The 21177-nt window shown below is 39.3% G+C and overlaps 1 protein-coding gene across 1 annotated transcript in view; it reads left to right on the top strand.

Moving 5' to 3' along the window:
• Window positions 1–21177, top strand: part of triqk (triple QxxK/R motif containing) — a 107066-nt gene that overhangs the window by 22561 nt on the left and 63328 nt on the right. The window contains exon 2 of the mRNA XM_060904054.1: window positions 14361–14428. Coding sequence (XP_060760037.1) covers window positions 14368–14428 — 61 coding nt within the window. The 5' untranslated portion in view covers window positions 14361–14367. The remainder of the gene's footprint in view (window positions 1–14360; window positions 14429–21177) is intronic.

Here is a 21177-nt window from a genome sequence, read left to right as displayed (position 1 = left end):
TTCAAAAGTTTGGGGTCACTTTGAAGTTTCCTTATTTTTGAAAGAAAAGCACTGTTCTTTTCAATGAAGATCACTTTGAACTAATCAGAAATCCACTCTATACATTGCTAATGTGGTAAATGACTATTCTAGCTGCAAATGTCTGGTTTTTGGTGCAATATCTCCATAGGTGTATAGAGGCCCATTTCCAGCAACTCTCACTCCAGTGTTCTAATGGTACAATGTGTTTGCTCATTGCCTCAGAAGGCTAATGGATGATTAGAAAACCCTTGTACAATCATGTTAGCACAGCTGAAAACAGTTGAGCTCTTTAGAGAAGCTATAAAACTGACCTTCCTTTGAGCAGATTGAGTTTCTGGAGCATCACATTTGTGGGGTCGATTAAATGCTCAAAATGGCCAGAAAAATGTCTCGACTATATTTTCTATTCATTTTACAACTTATGGTGGTAAATAAAAGTGCGACTTTTCATGGAAAACACAAAATTGTCTGGGTGACCCCAAACTTTTGAACGGTAGTGTATAGTCCACAAGAGTAAAGGATACAAAGTGGAAAAACTGTTGAAAGGATGTGATTTTAACTCTCTGGGGTCTGCGGGTGTTTTCTGGCACGCTAATGATTTTGGCGTGCTCTGATTTTATTGTCAGTTTCAACAAATCTAAGCAGTATTTTCAAAGTCATATGACTTTTTTTGCATTCAGCTACAATAATATCTCTGTGGTATGCATGTCATGATTGTACTTAAAAAAAAAAAAACAGACAAATGAAGATGTAAAAAGCATGTTGTGTTGGAATGTGTGAAAAAAACATGACCTTACCCATTGTGATGAACCGTTTTGATCGGTTGAGGCAATCCTGTTCAGTCTTAGGAATGGATCGAGCACAAACACTTACATCTGCTCCGTTGATTTCAGCAGAAAATCACTAATGTGAGACATTTCATGTTTGACAATGTTATGCACACATTTCAGAATTATAGAAACAGAATAACTGTAGTGTTTGAGATTTTTCAGATAAAGTACCGTAAGGACTGTCGGATGTTGAAAATCACACTTTGATATCTGCACTAATACAAATTTGACGGCAATGAATCTCATCTCATTATCTCTAGCCGCTTTATCCTTCTACAGGGTCGCAGGCAAGCTGGAGCCTATCCCAGCTGACTACGGGCGAAAGGCGGGGTACACCCTGGACAAGTCGCCAGGTCATCACAGGGCTGACACATAGACACAGACAACCATTCACACTCACATGCACACCTACGGTCAATTTAGAGTCACCAGTTAACCTAACCTGCATGTCTTTGGACTGTGGGGGAAACCGGAGCACCCGGAGGAAACCCACGTGGACACGGGGAGAACATGCAAACTCCACACAGAAAGGCCCTCGCCGGCCACGGGGCTCGAACCCGGACCTTCTTGCTGTGAGGCGACAGCGCTAACCACTACATCACCATGCCGCCCACGGCAATGAATATGGGTCAAAATTGCTACAATTTCATGGATTTTTTTTTTTTGTTGTCTCATTTTTTCAATGAAGAAAGTTGTACATCTTCTGTATTGTAATACAATGTGATTTCACGGTGCGGCACGGTGGTGTAAGTGGTTAGCACGGTCACCTCACAGCAAGAAGGTTCTGGGTTCCTGTGCAGAGTTTGCATGTTCTCCCCGTGTCTGCGTGGGTTTCCTCCGGGTGCTCCGGTTTCCCCTACAGTCCAAATACATGCGAAGAGATTAATATGGGATGGCCTTGGGCTGAGGTGTCCTTGAGCGAGGCACCTAACTCCCAACTGCTCCCTGGGCGCTGTTAGCATGGCTGCCTACTGCTCTGGGTATGTATGTGTGCGCTCATTGCTCACGTGTGTGTGTGTTCACTGCTTCAGATGGGTTAAATGCAGAGAGGAATTTCACAAGTGTGTGATGAATAAAGTTGTTCTTTCTTTCTTTATTTCAACTTATTGGCTGCACTGTTTGTGCTAGCGTATCAGATTTCTTCATCTTTCAGGCTGAAGTACACCATTTTGTTGCAAAATATACATCTCGTTGGACCACGCATGAAATGTCTGCAGTGTGACAGATTGACCTGGTTCATTTCGAACACTGGTTGGTGTTATTCAAAAAGACTACCATGATTGTGAAACAGCTCTAATAAATAAAAAGAACATTAGCATTGACAAGTTATTGTGGTATAAGAGGAATGTGACGTGCTGTTGTTGGAAAACGAGACAGTCAGTGATGGCATAGCTCACTCCAGCCCCGTGAGAAGTCAAATCTGGGTAGAAATTACAGTGGGGCTTGAAAGTTTGTGAACCCTTTAGAATTTTCTATATTTCTGCATAAATATGACCTAAAACATCATCAGATTTTCACCCAAGTCCTAAAAGTAGATCAAGAGAACCCAGTTAAACAAATGAGATGAAAATATTATACTTGGTCATTTATTTATTGAGGAAAATGATCCAATATTACATATCTGCGAGTGGCAAAAGTATGTAAACCTCTTGGATTAGCAGTTAATTTGAAGGTGAAATTAGAGTCAATCAATGGGATGACAATCAGGTGTGAGTGGGCACCCTGTTTTATTTAAAGAACAGGGATCTATCCAAGTCTGATCTTCACAACACGTTTGTGGAAGTGTATCATGGCACGAACAAAGGAGATTTCTGAGGACCTCAGAAAAAGCGTTGTTGATGCTCATCAGGCTGAAAAAGGTTACAAAACCATCTCTAAAGAGTTTGGACTCCACCAATCCACAGTCAGACAGATTGTGTACAAATGGAGGAAATTTGAGACCATTGTTACCCTCCCCAGGAGTGGTCAACCAACAAAGATCACTCCAAGAGCAAGGCGTGTAGTAGTCAGCAAGGTCACAAAGGACCCCAGGGTAACTTCTAAGCAACTGAAGGCCTCTCTCACATTGGCTAATATTAATGTTCATGAGTCCACCATCAGGAGAACACTGAACAACAATGGTGTGCATGGCAGGGTTGCAAGGGGAAAGCCACTGCTCTCCAAAAAGAACATTGCTGCTTGTCTGCAGTTTGCTAAAGATCACGAGGACAAGCCAGAAGGCTATTGGAAAAATGTTTTGTTGACGGATGACACCAAAATAAAGGACAACACGCATTCCAGCATAAGAACCTTATCCCATCTGTGAAACATGGTGGTAGTAGTATCATGGTTTGGGCCTGTTTTGCTGCATCTGGGCCAGTACGGCTTGCCACCATTGATGGAACAATGAATTCTGAATTATACCAGTGAATTCTAAAGGAAAATATCAGGACATCTGTCCATGAACTGAATCTCAAGAGAAGGTAGGTCATGCAGCAAGACAATGACCCTAAGCACACAAGTTGTTCTACCAAAGAATGGTTAAAAAAGAATAAAGTTAATGTTTTGGAATGGCCAAGTCAAAGTCCTGACCTTAATCCAGTCGAAATGTTGTGGAAGGACCTGAAGCGAGCAGTACATGTGAGGAAACCCACCAACATCCCAGAGTTGAAAATGTTCTGTACGGAGGAATGGGCTAAAATTCCTCCAAGCCGGTGTGCAGGACTGATCAACAGTTACCAGAAACGTTTAGTTGCAATTATTGCTGCACAAGGGGGTCACACCAGATACTGAAAGCAAAGGTTCACATACTTTTGCCACTCACAGAAATGTAATATTGGATCATTTTCCTCAATAAATAAATGACCGAGTATAATATTTTTGTCTCACTTGTTTAACTGGGTTCTCTTTATCTACTTTTAGGACTTGTGTGAAAATCTGATGATGTTTTAGGTCATATTTATGCAGAAATACAGAAAATTCTAAAGGGTTCACAAACTTTCAAGCATCACTGTATATGTACCCTACCTTCACACCAGAAAGAATCAAAATCGGTGAAGAATTGAAGGAGAAGGAGCGATTTGTGTGGAAACTGTTCATTAGGGCTTAATTACTCCATATCTTCATTATTAATTGCAGTTATGCAAATCTGGGTAGAAGCCATATGCACCCCAGGCAGACCTACCTTCCTGCCAAAAAGAATAAAAATTGGTGAAGAATTGAGAGAGGAAGCGATTTTCATGAAATGTGGACGCCGCCGGATGGATGATGGACAACACATGATGACATAAGCTCATCGCCTGTTGGCCAGATGAGCTAAGAACCAACTCTGTTTGGATGACCATGAATCCAGGGTTAAGTTTCTCTAAATATAATGAATCCGCACTTAACGTCCAAATGTTTTTGGCTGTGTGACTCATGCCATCCTTGAGTAAACCTCTTAATCTCTCTTAATGCAACAGTTCCTCTGATTTTACGAGTCAAAAGTCTGCTGCTTTATTTCGCTGAGAATAGGTCAACGGGGTTAGACGGAATAAGGAATAAAATGTAACAGGACGTGCCTGACACACTCCCTGAGTTCATTATTCTTCTCTTCTCGTGATTCTTCTACCACAGCAGTTTGTGATTTATTACAGAATGACGTATGTTTATAATTCAGTGACATTTGGTGGAAATTCCATGAAAGAAGAAAGTTACTGTAAACAGGTGCGTTTAAAAAATGCAGCATGTCATGTTACTGAGAAACTGCAAGATACAACATCCTCTCTCCTGAAGCCTCCTGTGTGTCGGAAGTGTCCCGTGTTGCAAGACACCGACATTGGAGACCCCTTCAGTGAATAAATAAACACCCATAAACACCCTGCACAGTGCTTCATGTCAGTGGTGATATTTAACAAAGAAAAACATTACAGTATATATAATATACATTATTCTGTCTGTATTCACTGGATATGAGCAATTGCGCGCTCTGATTGGCTACTCTACTACAAGGATATCAGCTCATATACCAGGAGTAGAGAAAAAGAAAATGGTGGAGCATGTTGCTGAACCAACCGAGGATGAAATAAAAACTCTACTCGAAAACAACCCCCCCCCAAAAAAAATTTTATATATAATATATATATATATATACAGTGGTGCTTGAAAGTTTGTGAACCCTTTAGAATTTTCTATATTTCTGCATAAATATGACCTAAAACATCATCAGATTTTCACACAAGTCCTCAAAATAGATAAAGGGAACCCAGTTAAACAAATGAGACAAAAAATATTATATTTGGCAATTTATTTATTGAGGAAAATGATCCAATATTACATATCTGTGAGTGGCAAAAGTATGTGAACCTTTGCTTTCAGTATCTGGTATGACCCCCTTGTGCAGCAATAACTGCAACTAAACATTTCCGGTAACTGTTGATCAGTCCTGCACACCGGCTTGGAGGAATTTTAGCCCATTCCTCTGTACAGAACAGCTTCAACTCTGGGATGTTGGTGGGTTTCCTCACATGAACTGCTCGCTTCAGGTCCTTCCACAACATTTCCATTGGATTAAGGTCAGGACTTTGACTTGGCCATTCCAAAACATTATTCTTCTTTAACCATTCTTTGGTAGAATGACTTGTGTGCTTAGGGTCGTTGTCTTGCTGCATGACCCACCTTCTCTTGAGATTCAGTTCATGGACAGATGTCCTGACATTTTCCTTTGGAATTTGCTGGTATAATTCAGAATTCATTGTTCCATCAATGATGGCAAACTGTCCTGGCCCAGATGCAGCAAAACAGGCCCAAACCATGATACTACCACCACCATGTTTCACAGATGGGATAAGGTTCTTATGCTGGAATGCAGTGTTTTCCTTTCTCCAAACAGAATGCTTCTCCTTTAAACCATAAAGTTGTATTTTTGTCTCATCCGTCCGCAAAACATTTTTCCAATAGCCTTCTGGCTTGTCCACGTGATCTTTAGCAAACTGCAGACGAGCAGCAATGTTCTTTTTGGAGAGCAGTGGCTTCCTCCTTGCAACCCTGCCATGCACACCATTGTTGTTCAGTGTTCTCCTGATGGTGGACTCATGAACATTAACATTAGCCAATGTGAAAGAGGCCTTCAGTTGCTTAGAAGTTACCCTGGGGTCCTTTGTGACCTCGTCGACTATTACACACCTTGCTCTTGGAGTGATCTTTGTTGGTCGACTACTCCTGGGGAGGGTAACAATGGTCTTGAATTTCCTCCATTTGTACACAGTCTGTCTGACTGTGGATTTTTGGAGTCCAAACTCTTTAGAGATGGTTTTGTAACCTTTTCCAGCCTGATGAGCATCAACAATGCTTTTTCTGAGGTCCTCAGAAATCTCCTTTGTTCATGCCATGATACACTTCCACAAACATGTGTTGTGAAGACCAGATTTTGATAGATCCCTGTTCTTTAAATAAAACAGGGTGCCCACTCACACCTGATTGTTGTCCCATTGATTGAAAACACCTGACTCTAATTTCACCTTCAAATTAACTGCTAATCCTAGAGGTTCACATACTTTTGCCACTCACAGATATGTAATATTGGATCATTTTCCTCAAGTAAATAAATGACCAATTATAATATTTTTGTCTCATTTGTTTAACTGGGTTCTCTTTATCTACTTTTAGGACTTGTGTGAAAATCTGATGATGTTTTAGGTCATATTTATGCAGAAATATAGAAAATTCTAAAGGGTTCACAAACTTTTAAGCACCACTGTATATATAATAAAAAGAATATGGAATGAAAGTATTTGATGGTAAGAATGTATCTTTAAAAAAAAAAAATATATATATATATATATGAAAAAGTTCAATATTTTCCATCAGTTATTTAAGAAAGTGAAAATGTTATATATTATAGACTCATTACACATAAACTAAAATGTTTCAATCATTTTTCTATTTTAATTTTAATCAGTATGGCATACAGTACAAAAACATTAAAAAAATCTCAAAATATTAGAATATTTCATTTCGAGTTTGAGTAAAACAGTATGAACACAGTGTATCTCTCGGTCTAGTTCAGTACACACAATCACAATCATGGGGAAGACTGCTGACTTGACTGTTGTCCAGAAGATGATCACTGATGCCCTCCACAAGGAGGGTAAGCCACAAAAGGTCATTGCTGAAAAGGGTGGCTGGAAAAGGTGCACAAGCAACAGGGATGGCCGCAGTCTTGAGAGGATTGTCAAGAAAAGTTGATTCAAGAACTTGGGAGAGCTTCACAAGGAGTGGACTGAGGCTGGTATCAGTGTATCAAGACCCATCACGAACAGACATCTTCAAGAAAGGGGATACAACTTTCGCATTCCTAATATCGAGCTACTCCTGAGCCAGAGACAATGTCAGAAGTGTCTTATCTGGGCTAAGGAGAGAAAGAAATGGACTGTTGCTCAGTGGTCCAAAGTCCTCTTTTCAGATGAAAGTACATTTTGCATTTAATTTGGAAATCACAGTTCTAGAGTCTGGAGGAAGAGTGGAGAGGCACAGAATCCAAGGTGTTTGAAGCCCAGTGTGAAGTTTCCACAGTCTGTGATGATTTGGGGTGCCATGTCATCTGCTGGTGTTGGTCCACTGTATTTTATCAAGTCCAAAGTCAACACAGCCATCTACCAGGAGATTTTAGAGCACTTCATGCTTCCATCTGCTGATGAGCTTTTTGGAGATGCTGATTTCCTTTTCCAGCAGGACTTAGCACCTACCCACAGTGCCAAAACTACTACCAAATGGTTTGCTGACCATGATATCACTGTGTTTGATTGGCCAGCCAACTTGCCTGACCTGAACCCCATAGAGAATCTATGGGGTATTGTCAAGAGGAAGATGAGAAACACCCGACCCAAAAATACAGATACGCTGAAGGCCACTATCAAAGCAACCTGGGCTTCAATAACACCTCAGCAGTGCCACAGACTGATCACCTCCATGCCACACCGCATTGATACAGTAATTCATGGTAAAGGAGCCCCAACCAAGTATTGAGTGTATAAATGAATATACTTTTCAGAAGTTGGACATTTCTGTATTGTAAATCCTTTTTTTGATTGATCTTAGGGAATATTCTAATAATTTGAGATACTGGATTTCTGATTTTCATGAGCTATAAGCCATAATCATCAAATTAAAACAAAAAAGGCTTTAAATATTTCACTTTACATGTAATGAATATAGAATATATGAAAGTTTACCTTTTTGAATTAAATTATGAAAAAAAGGAACTTTTTCATGGTATTCTAATTTTTTGAGATGCACTAGTGTGTGTGTATATATGTACTTTTTCAAGAATTATCACATTTTTCATAAGTTGCTACTGTCATTTTGCTGTTTTTTTTACATTCTAAGCGGAAATGATTTTGTCGGACGTTTTGTATAAAGTTTTTATTGATCGAATTTGCAAAAAATAAAAATGCTCTGTTTCTCAAAATCCAGTGAATGTGGATAGAATAAAACAGTTATTCCATTCAATCTCGCCGTATAGTCAGCTCGGTGCTATGTGCCTCGTCGGCTTTCAGCTCATGTACGACTTGATTTCGTGGAATAATTGTTAAGTATATCATCTGCCATACAAGTCCCTGTGAAGGACTTGTTGCTAGAGAAATTTTAGCTTACAGTTTTAGAACGAGTGCATTGTTTTGCACTCAACACTGTTGTCAGAGCCGCACTGTTACGGAAAATTAATCAAGACATTCAAACCAATCCGATTTGAGAATCCACCAACGCTGTGGTATAAAAGGCCCGACAGAACGTTCGTATAGAGCGTGCTTAACTCATCTATAGCCGAATTAAAAATCCAACCACACCAAGATAAAGAAGCATGGAAGCATGGCTGTTTTGTCCTTTCCTCAGTTGCTATGGAAATAAATCAGAGAGATGTGTGGTGTAAACTGAATGCTAAAAATACCTGTGAGTTTTTCAGGACAGCACTCAAGCTGGCTGTCTAAATCAAGCAGCATACCTGCATACCCACCACGCGGGTTAATGGCAGTTCAGCGGATGTGATTCTGTGCTAATAAGCAGAACTTGGTGAGTTCAGGTCCCAGGATTGCTTTGCAGTAAAGCCAGCGTTAGGTCCTTGATGAAGGCATGTCATCTTCAGCTTCGGTTGCTGTTACGATGCAGTAAAAACGGGGAACATTTATGCTATGAAGTGAAATTGGAAATTAAATTAAAGAAGAAAGACAATTACGTAAACAAAGAAGATAATGCTGATGACTAGAAGGGCACTCGGTAGAGTTCATACTTGCACCAAGTCACATATTCGGATTTGCATCAAAATCTAATCAGTTGTTCCTTGACCCATGGCTCAGCTTTCGTCCAAATTTCATCAAAATCCATTCACTAGTTTTTGTGTTATGTTTAGACACGTTTCGCTGTTGGCAGCTATGTCCACATTGTAGCGAGCTAGTTCCCTGTGCCAAATTTAGTTCCCTCTGAAATGTGATCATTGTGATATATGTTTATTTCTGTAACATCTCACAAAATATCAGGCCATTCTGTGGCTGGGAAGTTATTTAATTTGAGGCGATTAAAGCAAATAATGTGCATGAAATCGCTCGCTTCGTGCAGTCAAGCAGACAGAGGAAGTCCGTGTGTGTGTGTGTGTGCATGCGCAGGTTTACCTTTGAGCGTGCACTGACAGTTCCATCATGCTGTCACTAAACGAACAGCTGATCACACTGAGGTGCTCGCCGAGCACCCATATTTATTAGTTTGGTCCTGCGTTTCCTTTCCTTCGTATATAACATAACGTCTTTTCTTCTCGCTTTCTTTCCGTTACTGTAGTCGGTCTTTCACGTTTCATTTTCACACTCACGTCCTCCATTTTTCTCTCCTGTTTCAAATTTGTATCCCACAATGCCTTGCGCAAACGGGGAAAGCCCACCACATCATGCATGACGTAGTATCTTGTATTGGGTCATGGTGAAGCATGAAAAAAATAGCGGAGAATTTAGGGCCACGTGGAGATAAATTAATTAATCATTCTATTAAAAAAAGTAATAAAATTAAAATACCTATTCCTATGATTCAAATTCAGTAGCTTTCGGCCCACTAAACAAAAATAATTGGGTGTCAGGGGAAAATTCTATTTATGACCTTAACTTGAAAAATCTGAAAAGCAGTCTACAGTGGTGCTTGAAAGTTTGTGAACCCTTTAGAATTTTCTATATTTCTGTATATGACCTAAAACATCATCAGATTTTCACACAAGTCCTAAAAGTAGATAAAGAGAACCCAGTTAAACAAATGAGATAAAAATATTATACTTGGTCATTTATTTATTGAGGAAAATGATCCAATATTACATATCTGTGAGTGGCAAAAGTATGTGAACCTCTAGGATTAGCAGTTAATTTGAAGGTGAAATTAGAGTCAGGTGTTTTCAATCAATGGGATGACAATCAGGTGTGAGTGGGCACCCTGTTTTATTTAAAGAACAGGGATCTATCAAAGTCTGATCTTCACAACACATGTTTGTGGAAGTGTATCATGGCATGAACAAAGGAGATTTCTGAGGACCTCAGAAAAAGCGTTGTTGGTGCTCATCAGGCTGAAAAGGTTACAAAACAATCTCGAAAGAGTTTGGACTCCACCAATCCACAGTCAGACAGATTGTGTACAAATGGAGGAAATTCAAGACCATTGTTACCCTCCCCAGGAGTGGTCGACCAACAAAGATCACTCCAAGAGCAAGGCGTGTAATAGTCAGCGAGGTCACAAAGGACCCCAGGGTAACTTCTAAGCAACTGAAGGCCTCCCTCACATTGGGTAATGTTAATGTTCATGAGTCCACCATCAGGAGAACACTGAACAACAATGGTGTGCATGGCAGGGTTGCAAGGAGAAAGCCACTGCTCTCCAAAAAGAACATTGCTGCTCGTCTGCAGTTTGCTAAAGATCACATGGACAAGCCAGAAGGCTATTGGAAAAATGTTTTGTGTATGGATGAGACCAAAATAGAACTTTTTGCTTTAAATGAGAAGCGTTATGTTTGGAGAAAGGAAAACACTACATTCCAGCATAAGAACCTTATCCCATTTGTGAAACATGGTGGTGGTAGTGTCATGGTTTGGGCCTGTTTTGCTGCATCTGGGCCAGGACGGCTTGCCATCATTGATGGAACAATGAATTCTGAATTATGCCAGCAAATTCTAAAGGAAAATGTCAGGACATCTGTCCATGAACTGAATCTCAAGAGAAGGTGGGTCATGCAGCAAGACAACGACCCTAAGCACACAAGTCGTTCTACCAAAGAATGGTTAAAGAAGAATAAAGTTAATGTTTTGGAATGGCCAAGCCAAAGTCCTGACCTTAATCCAATGGAAATGTTGTGGGAGGACCTGAAGCGAGCAGTTCATGTGAGGAAACCCACCAACATCCCAGAGTTGAAGCTGTTCTGTACGGAGGAATGGGCTAAAATTCCTCCAAGCCGGTGTGCAGGACTGATCAACAGTTACGGGAAATGTTTAGTTGCAGTTATTGCTGCACAAGGGGGTCACACCAGATACTGAAAGCAAAGGTTCACATACTTTTCCATCTCACAGATATGTAATATTGGATCATTGATGATTAACAGCCAACGTTTTAACAAATTGGGAAGTTGTGTAATTTTCACACCTCAAAAAAACAAAACAAACAAACAAAAACCCCCAAAAACCTGTAGCCTATTTCAACCCAGACAACTTGTTTACTGATTTTTATTCAGAAATAGCAACATGTTGACATGCTGTGGGGTTAGTCTTGTGCGCAGTCTATTTACTGTGAGACCCGCAGAGGAGAATACCCACTCAGATGGCACTGATGTCCCCAGTGTGCAAAGATAACGCCGAGCTAGAGGGGCCAGCCTCGGGAAACATATCTGATTAGCTCTCCACCAGTCGTGAGGGTTCGTATGTGTTAAGGTCAAAAAATTTCAACCGAGGTGAGGTTTTTTTTTGACCTGGGTTAAAATTTTTTAAGGTAGTTCATCATTTCCACCCTAGGCAAAATTTTGAATGATCTAAGATTCTTAAAAGGGATTTTCCATCACTTTTTTTCTGTCTCTCTTTCTTCCATCTACTTCCTGTCTCTTGACACCTACCTAGTATTTTCTCTTGTCTTTCTGTGTGTGTGTGTGTGTGTGTGTGTGTGTATATATATATGTATATATATATATATATATATATAATATTGGGCGGCACGGTGGTGTAGTGGTTAGCGCTGTCGCCTCACAGCAAGAAGGTCCGGGTTCGAGCCCCGTGGCCGGCGAGGGCCTTTCTGTGCGGAGTTTGCATGTTCTCCCCGTGTCCGCGTGGGTTTCCTCCGGGTGCTCCAGTTTCCCCCACAGTCCAAAGACATGCAGGTTAGGTTAACTGGTGACTCTAAATTGACCGTAGGTGTGAATGTGAGTGTGAATGGTTGTCTGTGTCTATGTGTCAGCCCTGTGATGACCTGGCGACTTGTCCAGGGTGTACCCCGCCTTTCGCCCGTAGTCAGCTGGGATAGGCTCCAGCTTGCCTGCGACCCTGTAGAACAGGATAAAGCGGCTAGAGATAATGAGATGAGATATATAATATTTAATTAATGAGTCCAGTCTTAATAACATCATCAAATAGTTTCAAATGCCAAGTCTTCCCAAATCCGAACCCTAAACCAAACCCGAGATATCTTAAGTCTCCTTAATACAAGCAGCAAATTATGAACTGGATTAAACATTCTAACCGAGGTTGAAAAATTCCACCTGACCTACATTTTTGACCTGTAACACATGCAGTGGGGGGGATTGTCTCTCGATACATTTTGTGTGTTTACCACACTGCAAATTTTTATCTTTTTTTTTTTAAATTAACCATTTAACAGATAGATAGATAGATAGATAGATAGATAGATAGATAGATAGATAGATAGAGCGAGCGGTGGCTACAATTATCGACAGTCCATAACTATCAACACCGTTTCAGATTTACCAATAAAAAACAATTTTACAAAGGTGAGTTTGAGTTCCAACAGTTATTATTGGTTAATTAATCAACCAGAAGACCCGCCCCTTCGCCCTTTGATCTTGTCGTCTGATGACGCAGCTCGTTACCTGAGATGGATTTTTTTCAGCACGATCAGTAATTTTTCGGAAAACCTGGACGTTATCATCGCAGGTAAGCATGGTGGAAAGATCATGGACATGTTTTTACTGATCAAATTCACCGATATTTCATGATCTCCACATCGGAACCTACTTTGTTTCTTACTCTTTCATTTGACAGACACCATTTTGTATCTAAACGCGCGTTTGAGAGTCACGTGAGGTGTCGATAATAGTGATCACTTTCACTGGTGTCCACCATTATCGACACCCTGTGGAATTAAGGGACATTTACAACTGTTATGGATCGATCTTTGTGTAACATTGTTGAAGTCGATGAAGTACTTTAAAAAAATAAAAGTGCTGTGATTTATAATAATTTTTTTCTGATCCATAACAGAATGGAATGTGTATAGAGTATTTGGAATCCGACTGCAATAAATAAAATTAGACCAGAATTAAATTTCTAGCATATAAACAATTACACGCTTGAAATATTCAGATTTTTCGATTCCATTCAGAAAATATTTTTTTCAGTTTGTTGTAAATATCGACCACATATTACAATATCAGTAAACATTTTATATTTTGGTTTGAGGAATGACATGCAACCTTTGACCTGGATTTCCATGTGGTTACAATGTCAGTTGCCTGTTGATATTTATTGGTAAACGACAAAACTAGAAATTAATAAAAACAACAATGAATGATGAACAAAATGTGATCTACGAAAATACTTAGAAAGTGGAACAAAAAGATTTTCTGACGCAGGTTAAACATTATCACTTCATTTGTTCACAAACATTAGAATTACTTCCTCATTTACGTAAACACCGACATCGATATATTTATATAAAAGGTATTTTGTACTAAATATAAGTCTATGTAAAACAAATTTTAAATAAAAACTGTTTTCTTAACGTAATACCATATACCGATTTTTTTTTTTAAATAAATAATCATCTGGATGTCGATAATTGTGGACAAAGGTGTCGATAATTGTGGAATGGTGTCATGTGATCTGATACACTAAGTAATCGGGAATCAACTCATTTTTTTTCCAGTGGAGGTTTGAGTAATTATTCATGCACAATTTACATATTGAACGTCTTTTCTACTTCTGCAACGGCCAAAAGATCATTAAGGTGTCGATAATTGTAGTCACCGCTGCTCTAAATATTAATCAGTTAAAACTCTTCTTATCGGTTATCAATTAAACGGTGAATTAAGAACATCCTGATCCGAGGCGTATTAATATGCTTTCCTTGTTCGCTCATTTTCCTCATTTCTGTATTAGGTCAAGTAAACACACTTACTTATAAATATAAATATCCCTAAATGTTGATTGGCTGTAATGTTGTGAAAAGCTTTGAAATGTGTCGAGAAGTTCAGCAGTACTCCTGATCTCACCTTATATACAATGTGCTGATTTTTTTTTTCTCTCTCTACAGGGAAAAAATGGGAAAGAAGGATGCGAGTACTGCAAAGTTACCAGTGGATCAGTACCGTAAACAGATCGGTGAGTTTGTAACCTTTTATCAAATATTCACCAGGTACTTCCTGCTTTTCTTAATTCATTTCTACTGCTAACAAGTTGTAATGAGATGTGATGGCATGAGAGTTAAAAATATATGAAGGGAAATGAGTAAAGAGTCTGTGGTGAACAAATTCCTGACAAATACATCGGGGGATATATATATATAATCTCATCTCATTATCTCTAGCCGCTTTATCCTTCTACAGGGTCGCAGGCAAGCTGGAGCCTATCCCAGCTGACTACGGGTGAAAGGCGGGGTACACCCTGGACAAGTCGCCAGGTCATCACAGGGCTGACACATAGACACAGACAACCATTCACACTCACATTCACACCTACGGTCAATTTAGAGTCACCAGTTAACCTAACCTGCATGTCTTTGGACTGTGGGGGAAACCGGAGCACCCGGAGGAAACCCACGCGGACACGGGGAGAACATGCAAACTCCACACGGAAAGGCCCTCGCCAGCCACGGGGCTCGAACCCAGACCTTCTTGCTGTGAGGCGACAGCGCTAACCACTACACCACCGTGCCGCCATATATATATATATATATATATATATATTTTTTTTTTTTTTCAGGCAATAAAAAGAGGTTGGAGGTGATTATAAAGTCAGCAGATGGACAGAGACACTGTTAGAGAATATTAAAATTACATTGAGAAAGGAAGACGCAAACTGTTAAGATATAATTTTTGTTGTTGTCGTTGTTTTTTAAAGCTGTACTGCCTTTCAAATTTTTCAAGTGTAGGTCATAAAGAGAATTTTCCCCGACACTCAATTATTTTTGATTAGTGGACCGAAAGCTACTGAATTCGAATCACAGACTTCCAGTTTTATTAGTTTTTTTAAAATAGAACAATTAATGAATTTAGAGCCACATGGCCCTAAATTCTCTGCTATTTTTTCCTGCTTCACCATTCAAGATACTACGTCATGCATGATCGTGGTGGGCTTCCCCTGTTCGCACAAGGCATTGTGGGATACAAATTTGAAACAGGAGAGAAAAATGGAGGATGTGAGTGTGCGAATGAAACATGAAAGACCGACTACAGTAACGGAAAGTGAGAAGAAAAGACGTTATGTCATATACGAAGGAAAGGAAATGCAGGAAATATCGGCGCTCGGCGAGCACCTCAGTGTGATCAGCTGTTTGTTTAGCGACAGAATGATGGAACTGTCAGTGCACGCTCAAAGGTAAACCTACGCATGTGCACACACACGGACTTCCTCTGTCTGCTTGACGGCACGAAGCGAGCGATTTCATGCACATTATTTGCTTTAATCCCTTCAAATAAAATAACTTCCCAGCCACAGAATGGCCTGATATTTTGTGAGATATTACAGAAATAAGCACATTTATTTTTTTCGCGGTCCGGTTTCCATCAAATCCTGCACTCTGATTGGCTGGTGAGCGGGTCCGTATCCTACGATACGGACCCCAGTTACGGACCCCGGTTATGGACCTCTGGCGACTCGCTCATTCACAACAACAACAAACATAGTCGCATTTTTTGTCAACATTTATCTTTTTTTAATAAGATTTATTTACAAGACTATCAAAAATCTTTAGGGCTGTCAAACGATTAAAAATTTAATCGCTATTAATCTCAGGATTTCATATAGTTAATCGCGATTAATCGCATTTTTTAAAATCTATGTAAATGAATAAGGCTTTTAAAGTGAAATGTTACAATTAAAATGGTGAACACATTTTATGCTAAAAGTACTTGTTAAAAACTGCTGGGACAAGAGAAAATGGTAAGGGAGTTTATTCACTCACATACTAGGCAGTACTGAACATACAAAACACAAAATTAGATTTTGTGATGGATTAGGGAGCTGTAGTCTCAAATAGAAAACATGTAGTCACATACTACTGTGTCTCAGTTCAGACGTGTGACAAAAGAAAATAAAAATGAAATAAAACTTCAATTGTGCTGGAGTTGTATTCAGTCACAGCCTATAGGACTTCGCAAACAAAAATAAATTGCAGTTGGACTCCAGTAAAGACATTTAGGTGTCATATCACAGTGCTACAGCATACTGAAATCTCCCTTTACAAAAGTATTTTAGAACTGCAAAGTGCATACCAAAACCAACTCAATCACACTCTACTTTTGAAATGAAACTTCCCGTTTAACAGACCTTTCTCCATCACTCACACTTACTCTTATTGAACAGTCCCCCCAGGATTCCGCGGGCCTTTTTTGTGATTGTTGTGGGCTAAAATGTCTGATGTTGCGGGGGTTTTTCCAAAAAATTGCGATGAAAGTTGCGGTGTTTTTAGGTTTTTGTTGCGATTACATTGCGGGAGGAAGTGAAAGTTGTGAGAAATTGTTGCGATTTTCTCTTTTTGTGATTAAAATTGAGTGATATGTTAAATATTAAGTTATTACTGAAAAACTATTGATATAAAAAACAAAGACACTGAGAAATGGTCCTATAAACAACTTTACCAATATAAAAGATTACCAGGACTACAAAAATGCAGAAAAATAGGCTTTACTTATCCAAATGCACCTGTTGGTTCTGAAGTTAAAGTGCATAGAACCTCACAGCACAACATGAAGTTACCTTCAAATATAATATAAATGCCTCAGCTTTCATGTAAGAAAAAACACTATTAATACTAGTACTGTGTGCAGGCAGTCTCTCCTGAAGACTAAATTAAACAATAATTATAAACTAATAAAATAAATGGCTCAGGCTTCATAGAAGAAAAAAACAATTTGAACAGAATCTCACAGTATGATGCTGAAGCTGCCTAAACAATAGAAAATAAAATACCATTTTGGCAAAAATGTTGGCATCCATTAATTTCTTGTATTAAGTAAAAAAAATAATGTAAAGTGCGCACAGTCCTTCTCTGTAAACATCACACACTTTCAGTAACAGAATTTAAGCCTACAGAAACACTGACTCGCACATGCAGTGTTGCCAGATACTGCTGACGTTTTCCAGCCCAAAATATGTTCAAAACCCGCCAAAATGCACTTAAAACCGCCCAATCTGGCAACACTGCGCACATGCTGCTTCTCTTGAACATTTACACGGAAGGCGGAAGGTAGTTTGTCGACGTCACCTCAAGACGACGCCAACGATTGGTCAAATTTGCGGGAAAGTTGCGGTGATTGGATATAATTGCGACACCGCCCTGAATTCGCAGGGATTGGTTGAATTTGCATTGAAGTTGCAAATCGCAACATCGTGAAGTCCTGGAGGGTCTGACTGAAGCAGCGCGCGACAAGCCTCAACATGAAGTACGGGTGACTCGCAGGGCTGAATTGGAATTTGCGTTAACGCCACTATTTTTTTTAATCGCGATAAATTGAGATCGCATTAATGCGTTATTATCGCGTTAACTTCGACAGCCCTAAAAATCTTATAAATTTTTGCCAGCATTTCTCAGGAGAATAGCATTAATTTTACAGCATGGATAGTGATAACAACAGTGTTCACAGTGAAAGCAAGTTTTACTACCCTGAGGAAGAAGAAATAAAAGAAAACATTTCAGGAGAAAGCTAAAAACCTGTAATTTGCTAACGCCGAGCAAAAACATGGCTGAATCCTGACTGATTCAATTTTGTATAAATAGGGGACTACGTTAGGTTGACGTGGGGTGGCCTTGGGCTGAAGTGCCCTTGAGCAAGGTACCTGACCCCTGACTGCTCCCCGGGCGCTCTGGTGTGGCTGCCCACTGCTCTGGGTGTGTGCGTGTGTTCACTGCTTCAGATGGGTTAAATGCAGAGGATGAATTTCACTGTGCTTGAAGTGTGCATGTGACAAATAAAGGTTTCTTCTTTCTTCTTCTACATAGGCGGCAAAATGTAGTTTTTTTTTCTGCCATGGAAGTGCACTTGTATACTGAGGAGGAAGCAATTTGCATTACAGCCGTGAATAAGGATTCAAAATGGCGGCTCGGCTCAGTTTTCCCTCTCGGGCGCTCTCGTTTTCTGTTAGAATTTGGTAAAGAAAAAAAATAAAAATATTATTTACCAGCTTAAGGTCGGTCCGTATGGTGAAATACCGTGACCTCGGCCTTGAATACTGACCTCGGCCCAGAGGGCCTCGCTCAGTACTTTCAAGACCTCAGTCACAGTATTTCACCATACGGACCTCCCAGCTGGTAAATGTCACAATGACCACATTTCAGAGGGAACTAAATTTCACCGATTTTATGAAATTGAAAGGCCGTCTCACTTTTAAAAGTAATATCTTCAGACAATATATATATATATATATATATATATATATATTTTTTTTTTTAAAGATTTTTTTTGGGCTTTTTTCACCTTTATTGGATAGGACAGTGTAGAGACAGGACAGGAAATGAGTGGCAGAGAGAGACGGGGAGGGATCGGGAAATGACCTCGGGTCGGAATCGAACCCGGGTCCCCGGATTTATGGTATGGCGCCTTAGCCACCTGAGCCACGACGCCCCCATCTTCAGACAATATTTGATTGATTATTTTTGTTACTATGATAATGAAGTCACACTAAATGGATATTATAAAATATTCGGGTTTACAGAGTTCAGACATGATGTTACAGTGTAAACAATGTGTTTGTATGGAGGACTGTATAATTTTTACACAAATTTGTATCCTTATTAGAGGGCATAAAATATTTCTTAGGGATTGTAATATCTTTTTTTGAAAAAACAAAAACAAAAAAAACAACATCTTTGAGTTTTTCATTATTAATTGTAAGTGCTATAAACTTTATTTCTCAGAAGTGTGTCCAGTACTGTGCAAAAATCTTTGGCACCCTGTTTTTTCAGGATAAACATTTAATCTTTTAAATTTCTTTTATTTTGTGACTTCTACATTATCGAGTCAGTACAAAAACATTTTAGATTCCAAATATTATTTTTCTAGCACACAATTAAATGTTCCAGAAAAATGGTTGTATGTCAGTCAAGAATATAAAGCATAATACATAAGAGTCATTTTTCAGACAAAAAAACATAATGAAGGCTGCTGGGTTTTGGTGCAGAATGAAGAAGCGAGTGTGACAGTCAAAGTGTCCAGAAGAACTGTGGCTGGTTCTGGAAGACGCTCAGTAAAACCTACAGCTCATTTCCGCATAAAACTGCACTCACTGTACCTGAGACTACTGTTTTTTATCCCCCACTGGCTGAAAGGCCCGAAGGGGGATTGTGTCATGGCGATTTCCGTCCGTCCGTCCCGGGAAGGGTGCTCACCTTCTGAAATCAACTCCTCTCACAATTTTTGGAGGAATTTCACCAAACTTGGCAAGATTCTTTGTTGTATGTCAGTAATACGCATATTGCAATTTCCTTAAATTGGGTCACATTTTACCAGAGTTACAGCCCTTGATTAGCAAAATTATAATTTGACAATTTCATGAGTGTGTGTTTTCCTTCTGAAATCAACCCCTCTCACAATTTGTGGAGGAATTTCACCAAACTTGGCAAAAGGCGGCGTTGTATGTCGATAGTACGCAGATTGTTATTTTGTTCAATTCGGGCGCATTTTACCAGAGTTACAGCCCTTGATTAACAACCTCGTACTTTCACAATTTCATGAAGGTGTGCTCGCCTTCTGACATCAACTCCTCTCACAATTTTTGAACGAATTCCTCGAAGCTTGGTAAAAAGCCTTGTTATATGACGGTGATATGCAGATTGCGATTTAATTTCGTTTGTGAAAATTTGACCAGAGTTTTGACCCTTGATTAAATAACTTGTACTTTGACAATTTCATGAGGGTGTACATTCTTCTGAAATCAACTCCTCTCACAATTTGTGGAGGAATTTCACCAAACTTGGCAAAAGGCTTTGTTATATGACAATTATACGCATATTGAAATTTTGTGTAATTTGGGCAAATTTTATCAGAGTTATGCCCTTTATTATTAACAAACTTGGGCTTTGGCAGTTTCATCAAGGTGTGCTTGCTTTCTGAAATCAACTTCCCTCACATTTTTATCCCCTGCTAGCTGAAAGGCCCGAAGGGCGATTATGTCATGGTGATGTCTGTCCATCCGTCAGTCTCGGGAAGGGTGCTCACCTTCTGAAATCAAATCCTCTCACAATTTTTGGAGGAATTTCACGAAACTTGACAGGATTCTTTGGTTTATGTTGGTAATAAGCATATGGCAATTTTGTCCAATTTAGTCACATTTTACCAGAGTTATGGCACGGTTGCCAGCGGGAGATATTGTGCTCTCAGAGCCCTCTTTTTTTTTTTTAAGCGAAGTGTTGTCTTTACTGCTTTTCATAGCATTTTTTTTAATGTAGAAACATTGAATTTCATTATTTTAAGGCATTTTTTCTCTACAGCATTTCTTTGTATGTGCTCAAGACTTTTTCCACAGCACTGTATATTGAAAAAATCCATCAATTTGTGTACAGTCCAGATAAATATTGGCATTTTAATTTGGAAAAAAATACAATGGGAAAATTATGGTTTGCACATTAAAAATGCAACACTTGAGAAGTTATTAAGAAAGTGTAGTTACTCTCACCACCCTGAGGTTTTCCAATTACAGGACATCCCGGAGTGTTTTATTCCTCTTATACCATTGTAATTCACCAATGATTACAAATTGTGTCATTGTTTAATGAATACAGTCATCCTTAACAAAGTCGAGGTTATTATTCACCGGGCCTGAGGCGGATAATTGTTTTCGTATAAATACACAGATGATTATTAAAAGAAATCATATGAAAAAAAATTATTTCAAACTTCAAAAGCAGCATGCAA

Source organism: Neoarius graeffei, chromosome 22 (assembly GCF_027579695.1).
Source record: "Neoarius graeffei isolate fNeoGra1 chromosome 22, fNeoGra1.pri, whole genome shotgun sequence".
Taxonomy (NCBI): domain Eukaryota; kingdom Metazoa; phylum Chordata; class Actinopteri; order Siluriformes; family Ariidae; genus Neoarius; species Neoarius graeffei.
This window is presented reverse-complemented; position numbering and strand designations above follow the sequence as displayed.